The 15,235-nt window shown below is 38.0% G+C and overlaps 1 protein-coding gene across 2 annotated transcripts in view; it reads left to right on the plus strand.

Moving 5' to 3' along the window:
- Positions 1–3,435: 3,435 nt before the first annotated feature.
- LOC133850926 (cell adhesion molecule Dscam2) overlaps positions 3,436–15,235 on the plus strand; it is a 107,625-nt gene continuing 95,825 nt past the window's right edge. Inside the window, exon 1 of one of the 2 annotated variants that reach the window (XM_062287183.1) lies at positions 3,436–4,783. In XM_062287183.1, coding sequence (XP_062143167.1) covers positions 4,627–4,783 — 157 coding nt within the window. In that variant the 5' untranslated portion in view covers positions 3,436–4,626. The remainder of the gene's footprint in view (positions 4,784–15,235) is intronic. The other variant, XM_062287182.1, reaches the window with a different exon arrangement.

The following is a 15,235-nucleotide window of genomic DNA, read 5'->3' on the forward strand; positions in this document are numbered from 1 at the left end:
TTGACTTTCAAACTTCAGAACCCATCAGTCAGGATTATGATTGAATTAAAAATATACTTTGTTATTCTTTTCTTTCATGTTTGGGATTTAAAGTTTTTGCTACTAATGGAAAATTCTGATACAACTCTGGTAATGTTTAAGGCAAGATAAAATATGTTGGGTTTTCATATAATAAGGATTAAGGCAAATTCAAGTTGTTCTAGGGAAAACGCTTTAAATATATATGAAATATCTTAAGTTATCTAAAGGTGACTTTTCATGTTATATTCATAACTATTCGTGATCCCATCTCCAGAATTATTTCAATCTTAACTTGTAGCTATAGAAAATTCAAATTGCATTTATAATTCCATTTTATTCTACATATTTTACTATTATACAATTTTCTGAAACGGTATTAATAAAGTTAATAATCAACGACATATTTAAAGCTTCATTAACTTTGCAGATAATTTTTTACTTAAAGTTCTTATATAAATTATGAGATGCAAGATAGAAATTTAAATTTCTTAGAATTGGGAGAAATCAATTTTATATTTAATGAGGAATCTGATTGCATGAATAAATAGAATATCTTAAGCAAACTTTTATTTATAATCAAAATGTATTCGAATTTCTTATTAGATATAAGTTATGCTTATATTGATTTATTTAATTATTTTATATGTTTTTTTGGTTCCAAGACAACTCCTATTTCTAATTTAATAACTCTAATTCTCAATCTTCTTCAATTTATCTCGCTAGTTATGGTCTTAAGTATATGTTTCGTTATCAATCAATTCATATTTCCAATTTATTATCTCTAATAACAATTGAATTTTATATTTTTCGCATTGTGCCTCTATCTTCTTCAACATATCTCACTAATTATGGTCTTAAGTATATGTTTCTTTATTACGCCAAATTCTTCATTTTTATTTGCAATGACAATACTTAAATTCTGAGTGGATTGTGTTTTTCTAATTAAGCTATTGTTCTCATTCTTTGTAACTCACTCTTGCCTTCTCTTCTGAGAATCACAATAAGACTGCCAAAAGTAATCTCAACATTAGATCAAAGCCAAGGTCTCTTCAATCTCAAGAGGGACAATCTTAACTCAATTAGCTAAACGTTGAGACTTGGCCATGGCCAAATCAATAGCAGGTAAAAGTAGAAGATGGGTTTAATAGTAGTTAGGTAATTAATGGGAGGGAGTGGGAGAGGGAGAAGGAGAGGGAGAAGGGGGATAACCTCCCCACGTATTATGAGCATTAATTTTGAATGCATAATTCGGGATTTCGTGCCTGTCTCCAGCTGTGTCTCTCTCTTCTCTCCGCTGTACTTATTGAATACGACTCGAGGAATTTCCCAGCAGCAAAGGCAGCATTTTTGCTATTAATATTCATGGAAATGCGGAGGAAAATTTATGCGTCAAACTGTAAAATTAAAGCAATTACAGCAGCAGCCACAACAACAAATAGTAAAGAGAGCGAGAGAGAGAGGGAAGATGTTTGGCCTAAAGATAATTACAAGAGATTTGCGTGTTTGAGGCGTCTGATTTGCAACAGAGGGCGTGGCATTTAGAGAGCGGCACCTGAAGGCACAAATCTCTTCACTGCTCTGGTCGCCATTAGCCAGAGTTGCCACTAGTCTCCACTTCCCCCTCCCCCTCCGCTCTCCACCCTCCACCACCTCCTTTCTACAACTGTCTTCTGCTAATCTCCTAAGCAATTTGTATGCGTCGCCTGTCGCATCCGCAGTAGTCAAAGACAAGCAAGGAGATGGCGACAAAAAAAGAGAGACAGCGAGAGAGGGAGGAAGAGAGAGAGGGATACTCAGTAGCCACTGTTGCTGTCCACGTCGCTGGCCGCCGTCGGCACTTTTAAATCAAAAATTCAATAAACATTGAAAATGTGTAAAAAAAAAAATAAAGAAAACAACAAACATATTTACATTTTGATTTTTCTTATTTTCTACTGAATTTGTCATGCAAAGCGCGTGCTTCACAGCGAGTTGCACAGTAATCAGCTTTTGTCATGCAACACCAGCAAGAACAAGTTTTCAAACTGGTTGTCAAGTGAAGGAGGAGGAGGAGGGGGACCTGAGGCCGCCTTCAACGGCAGCCAAAGCAAACATGAACTCTGGCGACAGCAAAAGAACGTTAAAAGCGCAAAGAAGAAAAAGCAAAGGCAACAAAAACTCGCACGCCAAACTGGTTAAAAGTAGATCTCAAGTCCAGAGTGAGCGAGAGCGAGCAAGCGAACAAGCGGTTAAACTGAACGAAGCTCTCCAAGCCACAGTCGCCAAAAGCAATCACACCTATTGCCATCTCTTTCAAACCAAGACAAGACGTTGCCCCTGCGCAGTTTTGTTTTTGTTTTTGTTGCTGTTGTTGTTGTTGAAACTGCTTGACTTGATCGTAAGTCGTTAATGTGTGTTGGTTGCGGTTGCTGTTGTCGCTGCTACTGCTGCTGTTGCTGCTGCTGGCCAAGTCAACCAACTGGTTTTTCCTCTACAACGTCAGGCGATTTTCCAAAACTTGTTGGCCAACAACGCGCAACAGCAAAAAACAAGTTTACGAAATCGCTAGGAAAACGCGTGCATTTGCTGCGCAAGTCGCGCACAAATCGCTACGTGTTGCTATGCCTGTTAACAGTCTGTTAAGCGCTACTGAGACATCGCTCTCTTAGGCACTGTTAAATGCGCAATGAGAGTGCGCTTCGTTCAGTTGTGCTTCGTTAAGTTGACGCGCTGTTAACAGCCAGTGCTCTTTGCAAGCCGCTCTCTTTGCATCGTTTTGAATAAACGAAGCTGTGCATAAATCGCATGCAACAGCAGACGGGCGAAAAACGCATGCGACATCGCGCGCTGTTTAAGCAAACGGTTATTAATGAAGCATGTTTAGGGATAAGCATGAAGATGTCAGAGAGCACCGAGTTAAACAAAGACTAAATAAATGTGACAAATAATCAAAGATGCACTTGACACCCCAATAGAGGGTAAAGGGGACATGTGCTGCGATACCTTTATACAAAGTAGAAAATACGCTTGAGATAAGAAACTATAGTTAGACCTAGGATTTTAAGAAATTAGATTCAGTTTTGAAAAAGTATTCACCCAAATTGCTGTGTCTTTTTATTAATTCATAGCCGTTGCCCGATGTAATAAAAAATATATTCAATAAAATAAAAAATACATTTTAAATATATACGTTGAGCTGCAGTGATCGCGTTCTCTTAATTGGATCGCAACACCTGGCCAAGGCCTGTTGCGCTGCTGGTCCCAAGACAATGCTTATTGCTTAAGCGATGAAGGTAGCAGCACAGAGAGTGCACAACAGAGAGAGCCCGGTGGTTGCTTAAGCAAAAGCAAGAGAAATTTTCGTACCTTCGTTTACAGTGTGCGCGCGCTCTCTTTGGACTTCGTTGGTGTTTCGTTGATTTCGTATGCATTCTTCATTCTCTTTTCATTTGCCGCTTCGAACGGACGTGTCGCGCTGTCGCTCGGCGCAGCAAACAATCGAAAATATTTGCGTCGCGTTTTCTGGCGAGCTGTTCTCTCGTATTTGTTTACAACCCGTTACAAATTTAAAAAGTGTTGTTCATAATTATTGAAAGAAAAAGCCATAACGAAAAGTATTTTGCAAATTGCATTACTAACAACAACAACAACAGCTACAATTGGCAAAGTGAGTGTGTTTAGTGCGAGTGTGTGTGAGTAAAACTATTAAACAACAAGAAACAACAAAGGCAACAACAACAAGCGACGAAGCAAAGCAAACCCAAGCAGTTAACGTAAAAGCAAAAACAAAAGCAGCGCAGCAGCTGCGTCATCAACGTCGACGCCGGCTTTGGCATCATTAGTTTTACTTGATCTCGGACTACGCGACTGCAGCAGCGGGAGCAGCAGCAGCTTGGCGCTCTCTTCTTACCTGTCAAACCGGTTTTGTGAGCTCACACAACAAGTAGAAAAAGAAGCAGAAGAAGAAGAAGAAGCAGGAGCAGCGCGCGTCGCTTAAAAAAGGTTTTTACGTGTGTCGCGACTACTGCGAGTGTATGCGTGTGTGTGTGTGTGTCTGAGTTTCTTGGAAACCTTTCAAGCGTCGTTGTCGTCGCCTGCATACAACTACAACAACAACTCGAGTGATTTCTGATTAACAACAACAAGCAGCAAACGCAAGAGCAAAGCAAACGACCGATTATAACAGTGAATAGGTGTGTGTGCGTGTATGCGTATGTGCGTATGTGCATGCATGTGTGTGTATGTTTTAAAGTGCAAGAGCAACACAGCAAAGAAAATGCTTGAGGTTTAAGACCTGGCCAACAGAAGGGCCAACAAACCAAGCAGACGCGCCGCCATCTTGAATTTTGAAGTTTTTGTGTTAAGTGTTTGTTGTTGTTATTTTGATTACTCTTTCGCCTAACGTTCGTTACGTTTCGAATACAACAATAACAGTTTCGTGTTTGGATTTTTCGGCCGCAATGTGGCGCTGCTGCTAAAACTAGCAGAGGGCGCTGCAGCAAGTGCAAGTGCAAGTGACAGAAAGAGTGAAGGAGATAGTAACACACTGGCAAAACTTTTGCTGCGATAATAATACTAATAACAATAACGACAACAAGAACAACGATTACCCAAAACTACGACAAGATGAGAGCAACAACAGTAAACAGTAGTGCGAGGAGCGCGACAACAGCAAAAAGCGCCAGCAACAACAACAGCTACAGCAGCAATAACAACAACAACAACAACAGAAGCAGCAGCTGCACTACAAGAAGACAAAGCTTTGGCAAATTATTTTTAATCGGTAAGTTTACACAAGACAAAAACAAAAAAAAAGCACAACCACAACTACGATATGCAAATGGGATATGAGATATAATAGGAGAAGTAAATAGCGAGATAAGAAACAGGTGTAAACGTCGGATAAGAAAATATTATATACTCTTCGCACGCTGGTTCGTCTCGCATGGGATAAAATTGCAAGCAAGAGATCAAATATCTCATGCGAATTGTTAAGCAGGAAATAACTAAAAGATCTGGATTACTTGCAACTGGAGATTGTAAGATCTGTTAATGTCGCCTGATCTATATATAAATATATATATTTTTTTAGTAGTTTTAAACTAGTATTCGAATTGTGATTTAAAATAATAATAATGAAGTGAATCTAAACCTTTAGAAATCCATTTTTAATCTTGGCTTTGGTTCAAGAACTTTTATTCATCTTTGAATAGTTTCCGAATACAGTTTCTTTCATTCCATTTGCTGTATTTTATATCAATTTTTGTTTGGCAAGCAAGAGCATATCTGAGAATCTGGAAATTGAACTATTTGTATTCAAGGAGCTTAGAAAACACTTTTCTTTCACAAAAAAGAAAAGCTGCAATGGCTTTTTGCTATTGCTTTTGTGCGTGTCTTTATTATGGCTTATGATTTCCTTTGCGAGAATGGAATTCTCAGACTCCAAAGCTGGCTATTGGCTTATCGATGCCATCGAAATGAATGAAATGTGTGTTTTCTAGTTCTTAAATCCAAATTACCCAACTTCCCTTGTGTCAGTATTTCTCTTTAGTCAGTTTCCATTCAGTAAATTGTCTCGGCTACTTTTCAATTTGCGCTTCCTTTTTGCATTTGCTGCATTTTCTAGTTGTTTTTCTTGTTGTTCTCACACACACACACACACAAGTTTTGTTTATGACAGCTTCATCGACAAGTTCCATCTTCTCCTCCTCCCTTTTGCCCTCTCCTATGTGTTATTGCTGCACCTGTTGTTGCTTTCAACTCTTTTTTATTTTCTTCTGCTTTGCCGTCACGTTACGTTAAGTCAAGTTTTTAGCTGGCGCTTTGACGTTAAGTTTTTGCTGCCAGTCGTTGACAGTTTTTACCGTTAGTTTTATTCGTTGACTTCTTGGGTTGGTTCAGTTGCCCCCCTCTCTCTCTCTCTCTCTCTCTCTCTCTGGCTGCTTCTTATTCTTTCGCACTTTGATCGTTTGACAGCTTTTGCTCAACTTTTTTTTTGGCACAAAAAGTTTGCTACCCCGACCCCAGAAACGTTGCTGCTAAACGAAACTTAATCAGTCAGTCAATCAGGCGGTCAATCAGTCAGTCAGTCAATCAGGCGGTCAATCTTTCGCTCAGTCAACACTTTTCCAATTTGTGTGCGATTAACAAGCAATTCCCCAAATGTTCAAAAATCTTTTGACACTCAACAAACTATGCGGCCATTAGCGCCCCTCCCTCCCTTCCCCTCTCTCCCTCTTTGCCACCCCTTGACTTGCGTAAGTTTATAGCGTCGTTTTCCTCTATTTCCCGCTTTGTTTGTGTGTGTGTGTTTATGTTTATGTTTTGTAGTGTGTAATCATTTAATAAATAAAACGACTTGATTTGACATTTTAATTGGAGCTGCGACGCACACACACACTTCTACACACATACACACGCACACCTCACCCTCAACTTCACCTCCCCCTTTGGTCGCTTTGTCAACTTGTCAACACACAGAGAGAGAGAGAGAGAGAGTCAAAAATCAATGAACTCTCTGCGGAGCTTTAGCGGTAAACGATCTCTGGGGGCATTATTAGGTTTTGCCTGTCGGCTGACGTGAACCGAAAGAAGAAGCAGCAATGGCAAAAGAAGAAGAAGAAACAGCAGCAGTTGAGGAAGAGGAAGAGAGCAGAGCCGTTGAAAGAACAATAATAATAACGACGACGACGACGACGACGACGACGACAACAACAATAATAACAATAATGATATCATAAAGGGCAACGGCAAAAGACAGCAAAAGATACTTTTGCGCAAATAATTAAAAAGCCATTAAAGGTGAGACCCCCTCCACCCTTTTAAAGAGGAGCAGGCGGTGGGCGTGGCAAATGGCAAAATGATTTTGGCCATTGTTCTGGCCATGATTCATACATAATTAATGCTATTAACTGCCTATAAATATCAATTTCAATTTGTGTTCAGCTCTAATGAAAAGTATCTACATCGTTCAGTTTATCTGTATCTGTATCTGAGTCGTTGTCGTTGTATCCTTGGCGTTGCCTGAAGTGTCTTTGAATTTGGGTTTCGACAGTTCTTTCACAGCAAGAACACAGGATACTTAAGATGCGTCGCTCGTCGTTAGCTGTCTTGCTCTCCCTCTCCCTCTCTCTCTCTCTCCCTCTCTTTCTTTTTTCTTCGCTTTTCGTTTTTATGTTTATTTTCGTGCCTTTGCTGTTGCTTTTTATTTTTATTTCGTTTGTCGGTTGCGCTTTGTTTTATTTATGCCTCGTTTTGTGTCTCACTCTCTTTCTCTGTCTCTCTCTCTTCTACCTGCCTGCTGCGTTTTTCCTTTGAGTTTTCCCACATTCATTTCATTTCCTGGGCTCAGTTGAGGCTTCTGTCTTCCATCTCCTGTTGCTCTCTCTCCCCTCCGCTTAGCACTCTGAAATGCGCGTGAATTATGATTGTGGCTCGTTTTTCAAAAAAACAGTTTTAGCTCTCCTTGTTGTTGTTGTTGTTGTTTTTCATTTTTGTTGTTGTCCTGGCGCATCCTTTAGATACACACGCGCTTTGAGCCTGCGGCTCACGTTTTTGCTCGTTGCACGAAAAACTGAACTGAAAACTGAAAACTGGAAAAACAGCAACTGCTGCAACTTCGAAATTAAAATAAATTAAACAAATATTTTGTTTGTTTGAAATTTACGTGCAAACGTTGCCAGCGTTGCCATTGCGGAAATGCCACGAAAAACGAGCAAATTTCCCCCAAAAAACAGCAACAACAACAATGCATTGCCAACAGCTGCGACAGCATCAATGCCCCTTCCCCAGGTTCATGCCACATGCCCCATGCCCCATGCCCCTCTTTGCATCCTGGTTGCCATAACGTGTGGCTGCGTTCTCCGGATTTAGTTGAAAATGTTCAGTTCTCTGACAATTTGCATTTGAAATACTAAATCAAAATTGGGTTAGGTAAATATCAAATATAAAATATATATTTGCACACGCAGCGTGCACATATAGAGTGGGGTAAGAGGAAGAGTGGTGGGGAGGGAAGGGGAGTATATAGCAAAGTCTGGGGAAGAGAGTCTATGGAATTAGATTGCAAACTTTCGAGTGTTAATGAAACACGCAAATCAACTGCAATGTCAACTAGAGACAAATCTTATCTAGAATTTTTAAAGATTTAAGAAAGGAAATTGTATATATGGTGAAGTATAGTTATGTGATCTTATTCAGACTTGTCTACTCTATAATGAAAACTATTCAAATTGTTTTCTATAATATAGTTTTGTGATCTTGGATGCTGTTTAAAACTATGAAAATACTTTACAAAGTTGCTTTGCGAATTTCTTGAGCCTGCACCTTTAATGAAAATAAAATAGGAAACAAAAGTTAATTATAATAAAGTTCTTCTTTGAGATTATAAACTGCAAATTCAATAATTTTGACATCAGAATTAGGATTGCATCTCTACAATGCACTATAAGATTCTTTGCAACTATTCTACAATGTTGTTTATACTACGTTTTGTTATTCTTCGATCATAATCTATAATGTAATTGATTTCCTGTTTGAGAATACAAAAATACTTTACAATGTCGCAACGGGGCATTTCCTCGGATCGTTATATATAATATTTGGAACTAAGAAATGCCAATTCAACAATTCTGCTTATTATTGTTAAACCTTTGATTTAATATATAAAATTATAAATATGTATTTGCACTTCCGGAAAAAGTTGATATGAAAGAATGTTGCTTATAATATGGTTGTTATTTGAGAACTGTGAACTGCGAATTCAACAATTTTGCAACCTTAATCAGACTTGGGTAGTCTATAATACTGAAACTATAAAATTTCTTTACAATGCTGTAAAGTGCATTTCCTCTGGTCGCGAACGTAATCTAAATAAAATATAGTAAAGAAAGATTATAGTATTTAATTTAGTTGTTAATTGAATCTATGAACTGCGAATTCAACAATCTTGAGATTATAATCAGGATTGCCTAATCCACACTTTCAAATAAGGGAATTTCCGGGAATAGGTTATTTGGAGATATTCCACAATGTTGTTTAGGGAATTTCCTTGGGTCGCGAACAAAAGTTCGTAAAAGATGAAACACAAAAGGTATAATTTATAATATAGCTGTTCTTTGAGAACTAATTCTAATTTTTAATCTTAATTGTTAATCTTTGATTTACTTGCTTTCAATTTTCAAATACAAAATTCTATTTATATTTGAATTCTAGTTCTTTGAAAAGTTTTCTTTATCCACAGTTATTCTTTGTTACTCTTAAATTGCCTAGTTCCAACTTCTTTATAAGCAAAGTTCTTTGTGGCCAAAGAAAGAAAAAGGATTCCATTTCTGTGTATTTGCATTTCTGTGTATAATATCCATGTCAAATATAAACATATTCCGAAAAGTTAAGGTCAATTTATATGCAATATTTTGCGAGTTTTGCGTTTGTCAATCAAACTTTGTTTTTCGGCTCTCAACGCCAGATGGCGTCTCAATGAGAGAGCTTTTTGAAGTTCTCTTTGTGTGTGTGTTGTATTTGTTTGCTTAACACTCATTCGCTCTCTCTCTCTCCCACTCTCTCTCTCTCTCTCTCTCTCTGGCAGCTAAGTAATCTCTCCTGCGAGTTGCGTTTGTTGTTTTTATTGCATTTTGCGCAAAAAGTTTTTTCGACTGATAATACTTTGAGCCAGTTGTCTGGCCCAAGTCCCCAACTCGGTTTAGTTTTTGGCGCTTGGCATATGGAATTTATGTGCCTCCCTCTCTCTCCCACACACACACACACACACACACACAGAGAGAGATACATTTGTATCCCGTTATTTGTATCTACTATGTTTATGCATGCGACACCCGTTTCTTTTGTTGGGGGAGTTCGTTTGCTGCTTGCTTCTCCTCGTTGCTTTCAACTCTCTGGCAGCTGTTTAAACAAACGAAGCACACACACACACACACACCACTCACTCGACACGAAACGTGCAATAAGAACAAACAACAACAACAACTAGAATAATTGCAAACTTTTTTTCTTTTTGCATATTGAAGTGAAGCCAAAGTCTTGTTTGTTTGTTGTTGCAACATAAAAATTCAATAACATTTGCTGACAATTAAATTTGGTCAACCGATGACCTCGGCATTCGGTTCTTTTCGTTTCTGGTTTTTGCATTCGTTACAATTTTTAAAAAAATACTGTGTGTTTAACCTCTGCAGCAACATTTGCAAGTTTTCAATATTTTTGTAATATTTTTCAAACTTTTTCACTCGCATGTTTTCGGCACGTTCTTCTCTCAGCTAGTTTTCAATTTGTTTGCCCAACTCTGACTCATTTCGTGCATAATTCACTTTTGGACATATTTCAACGTAAGGTTTGCATATCTTTTAATTGTGTATGTGTGTGTGTGTGTATCTAGCACAAACAACAACAAAATATTCTTGATTTGTTGTGCGGCTTCCGTTGCTGCTTATTTTTTATCGCCTGCGTCGTGACGCGAGTTTTAAAAAACGCCCGCAAAACGTTGGCGAAACGTGCAGGCATTTGACTTGACCACAGCAACAGCAGCAATTGTTAGTACTATGGACAAATATATATCTTTCTCTTACTCCCTCTTCCCCTCTCTCCACTGCTTGGTGGTCACACCTCAAGTTTTGCTGACTCGACTCGTTGTACATTTTGATTGAATTTGCTTCTTGCTTTTGGATTGGAGTTTTTACTGCGCTCCCATTTGGCTACTGTTTTGCCACCTTGATTCATTAGCATTTCGCTTGGGTCACAAGAGAGGAGCGGGGGGAGAGCAGCAGGTTTGTTGTTAGAAAAGATTTGTGTTACAATTGTGATATATACTTTGACAATGTTTCGCTGTTCTGACTTGCCCTAAAAGTCATTTTCATTATCGTCATCAACATCGCCATCATCATCATCATCATCGTCATCATCATCATCGCCATCATCGTTATCGTCATACAGAGTCGAAATTGTCCCCAACAAGCAGCTGCTTAAGTGTGGCTTAAAGCATTAAGACTTTGTTAAGCTATTGGACAACTTTGGTCACAATAGCTATAAGCTACATTCTTCCTTATCGGATCTATTGAAATTCTCAGAAGAATGGCATTACATCTGATGTCTTTGTCAATGTTTAAGCAAAAAGTTTAATATATTGATCATAAATTTGTATATCAAGTAGCTGCTTTTGTTCTTTTCGTTTTTGTTAAACTTTTAGTCTAAGTAATCTTGTTTCTTCTTCTGAATTTTGAGAAGAATAGTATTACAAGGTTTATTATTATTTTGATTTCTTATGACTTATGTTTAAATAGGTTATTTTAGTTAGAGCTTCTGATATCCGCATCTAATATGTTGATATTTTCTCTATTCTATTAACTAACTTCTTTTGCTCTTTAATTTTGTTAAATTTTTAGTCAGTGTTATCTTGATTCTTCTTCAAGTAATCTATTGAATTTTTAGGAGAATAGTATTACAACTTCTCTAGGTTTATTATTTTGAGTTCTTATAACATAAAATACATAATATTATAGGTATATTAGAATTTCAATCTTTTTCTTTAGATTGTATTTTATTAAAAGTCTGGCTTTCTTAGGTCGATCAAAAGCCTTTTTATTCTGATATCTTATAACATAAAATAAAAAATATGTTTATCAGAATTTCGATTCTTTTCTCTATTTTGTATTTAACAATATTCTATTTACTAGCTTCGTCTGCTCTTTCGGAACATTTCCATAAATTTATCTTCTAGTTAGAGCATCTGGAATATAATATTTCGATCTTTTTTTCTCTATTTTATATTATATTTATCTTATATGTTAGTTAGAGCATCTGGTATTCGCTGTGCTTCGTAAGTCATTCAAATGGTTTTAATTAAAGTGTATCAAGCTTTGCGTTTTGCTCGATTTGATTTTCGGTTGCTGATTCTTCTTCGGTTCTTCGGTTCTTCTTCTTGATTCCTCGGTTGCCCCCTTTTTATTTCTGGTTAACACTTTCTGCTGTTACTTTTTGCTTTTGCCTTTGCTTTTTCTCTTCGATTCTCTTTTTCGTGTGTTGCACGTTTCTTTTCAATTCTTTTTTGCCTTGCCCCTTTTTTCGCACTGCTCCCACTCCATTCTCATTGCTGCTGCTGCTCATCGCTTGTCGCTTTTGCGGCTTCTGTTTGTTGCCCCGTTTTTGCAGCTGCTTCTCTTTGGCTTCGCCCCGGGATTGGCTTTCGGCCTGTCTTTGGGGGCTACTTCACTCACTCAGTCGGTTCCCCTTAACCTCCGCTCTTGGTTGGTTGGTCGCTCTAATTTGTATGCGCAACATGTCAAAATTGTTGTGGTCAATACACTGATTGCTTTTCATGTATCTCTGAGCCGCAGTCTCAGACTCTATCTCACTCTACCGCTTTTGCTATCTCTGTCTCGCCCCATAAAGTAGCCCCACGTGCCTTTTGCTACAGCGTTTTTGGCAGCTGCACGTTTCGGTGGCATCCACAGATATTTATGACCAGCATTCGACTTGTTTTCTGTCAAGGGCGCGCTCTCTATGTTTGTGTTTGTGTCTGTGTCTGTGTGTGTGTGTGTTGAGATCTAGGCCAATCCTTCCGACTAGTCCAAATGTCCAGCTAGTCAGCGATTTGTGGACGCTTTAGTTGCCTTCGTCTCTGCAGTGCTTGAAGCACTTTTCCCTGTCAATTGTGTGTGGGAATCTCTCTCTCTCTCTCTCTTTCTCTCTCTCTCTCATGTCCTGTCCGGGAGATTTCGATATGCTTCAGTTGAGACAGCGTTTCTGTTGATGTTTATGAAGGGAAACACTTTAAGACAGCGCTGCCAAAATGTTAATCATTTCGTATATATCCCAAGAGTATAATAATATATTACGCATAGTTCCAGAGAGTTTCATCTGCGTAGCGAATGATTAAAGAAATAACCAGCAATTAAACCGTTTTTCATTCTCCCCCTCGAAGAAGCATATTTCATATTTCATAAATAATATCTTTGAGGAATTTTTCGACATGTTAATGAATCGACTTCAATTTAACAATTTAACCCTCAACTTGAACTTTCAGCTGCAGAAATTTTCAAATTGGATTACCACATCGACATCGACATCGTCGTCGTCTCCCCTTTTTATCTGTACGTTTTCGTCTACGTTAAACTTTTAATTAAACGCATATTGCACTTTAATTTTCATTCATAATTCAAATTATTGTACAATTTGGAGTTCAACTGACGCTTTTGGGGGTGTTCAGAGGTGGTCTATATGAATATTCAGAGGGAGAGAGTTCGATAAGAAGTGTGGGGAGAGAGATGAGTATAAAATTATTCGATGCAGACTCTCTCGCATTATCCCATGAATAGACTTTTATTGCAATTTTATGCGCTTCAATGAAACTCAATAAAATGAAAATTTGTTCGTTGCACGAGGAAACACAACAACAACAACGACAACAACAGCTAAAAGGCGGAATAAAAAAATTATATAATAAAACAAACTGGCGAAACAATGCTCATCGATAGTAAGTAAAAACCAAAAAAAAATATTGAATGAACGGTGCGAGGCAATGCCGCAAAAATGATTAAAAATATCGAAAAAGAAGCAGAAAAAATTTTATTTTAAATTTAACTTTTGCTCTTTATTGCGTTGTTGCCAATTTTTTTTCTCTCTCCTCCATAAATTTGAACATTAAAAAATTATTTCTGCTGAAGTGAAATCAATTACACCAAAAAATGTTTCGAGTGCACTTTGCCAAACGAAATTAATAAACCACTTGCGTGGGGAGGTTTTAGATGTGGTAGGAAAGGGGAAGGGAAAGGGGAAGGGGTAGTTTTTTTTATTTGTATTTCTGCTTTTCAGTGATTTATTAAAGTATTTCTCATCAATTGATTCCGACTAAATGCGTATTATCAAACCATAAACTGCAGGGGATGCTTAAGGGTGAAGGATATTATGAGGGGAGGGAGGGGGAAGGGCGAGGGTTGGAGGTGTGCGACAATCCAAGTGACGATTGTGAATGCAAATTAATTTTACACTTGAGAACAAATTCAAACGTTCTTCGTTCTTTTTTTTTCTTCTTTTCCCATTTAAAGCCAACCCCCAAAGTCCCTCCCCCAACCCCCGTTTTGGACGCTACAACAAATGAAATGGAATGTTTGATTAGAAAAATGTTTTGCATAGCGTAAAATTTTATTTCTACTTTTTTCATGGGCGTATCACTTTAAGCGTGAAGGAGGAGGGGCAGGGGGGGGAGAGAGGATACCACCTGGGGGTGCTGATTTTGCAACCCTCGCTCGTTTTTGTTGTTTTTTGATTTAACACACTGCAGACACAAAAACAATGCGTGCCAAAAAGGTTTACAGTTCATTTTGTATATTTCCCTCTTTTGTATTTTTACAATGTTGCTTTACATTTCATTTTCTCAGTGACAAGAGATAGACAGAAGATGGAGAACAAGCAGCTAAATGCGCACCAGTTACCCTCCCTCCCCTCCCCCCCCTCGCCATAATCCTAGACTCGGTCTGGCAGCTGATGCAACCCTCGAGGGGTGCAAAAGTGAATTGATATGCTTGAGAAACCAAGCAAAAGTAACGAGACGATGAAATTGCGGATTGCATTCGCCCGAAGGGTTAAGCGGGGAGGGTTGGGGTTGGTGTTGGTGTTGAAGTGGGGGGAGTTGAGGTTGCAGTGATTTCTTTACCAACAACAACAACAACAACAACTGCAAGGGTTGTGTCTGCTCTCTTGTCTGCCAAGGGCTGCATTTCGTTGTTCGTTGTTGATCCAAGTTACCCACTGACAGTTTTTCTCTGTGCATTGTTTTTGCTCTTTTTCACTTCTTCACGTCTTCGTCTTTCAGCCCAAACAAATCCTAAATGCTAAATGCTCATTTTGTTTTTGGATTTGAGGGGGAAAATTATACTGCGAGGGTTGTAGACGCAAATGTTATTAATTGCATAACAAATTTGGGTATATGAAATTCAGAAAATGCAGCTGGGAAAATTTAAATAAATTATTTTAATTAAAAACTATAAATTTGGAATTGTCAAATATGCAGAAACTTAATTAATATGCATTGAATTTAAGCTGTGGCTAATAAAATTTGATTATTATCTTTTATGCAAAATGATTTCTATTTAATAAGCTACAAATTAAATTACGATTTGCTGTGTATTAAATCTGGTAACGTGTAATAATTCTGCATTAAATTTTCTCCCGTTTTTTGTGCTCGACTCGAAAAAAAAAGTCGACAGACGCTTCGTTACTTTGGGCA

This window comes from Drosophila sulfurigaster, chromosome 2L, assembly GCF_023558435.1.
Source record: "Drosophila sulfurigaster albostrigata strain 15112-1811.04 chromosome 2L, ASM2355843v2, whole genome shotgun sequence".
In the NCBI taxonomy this organism is placed as follows: Eukaryota; Metazoa; Arthropoda; class Insecta; order Diptera; family Drosophilidae; genus Drosophila; species Drosophila sulfurigaster.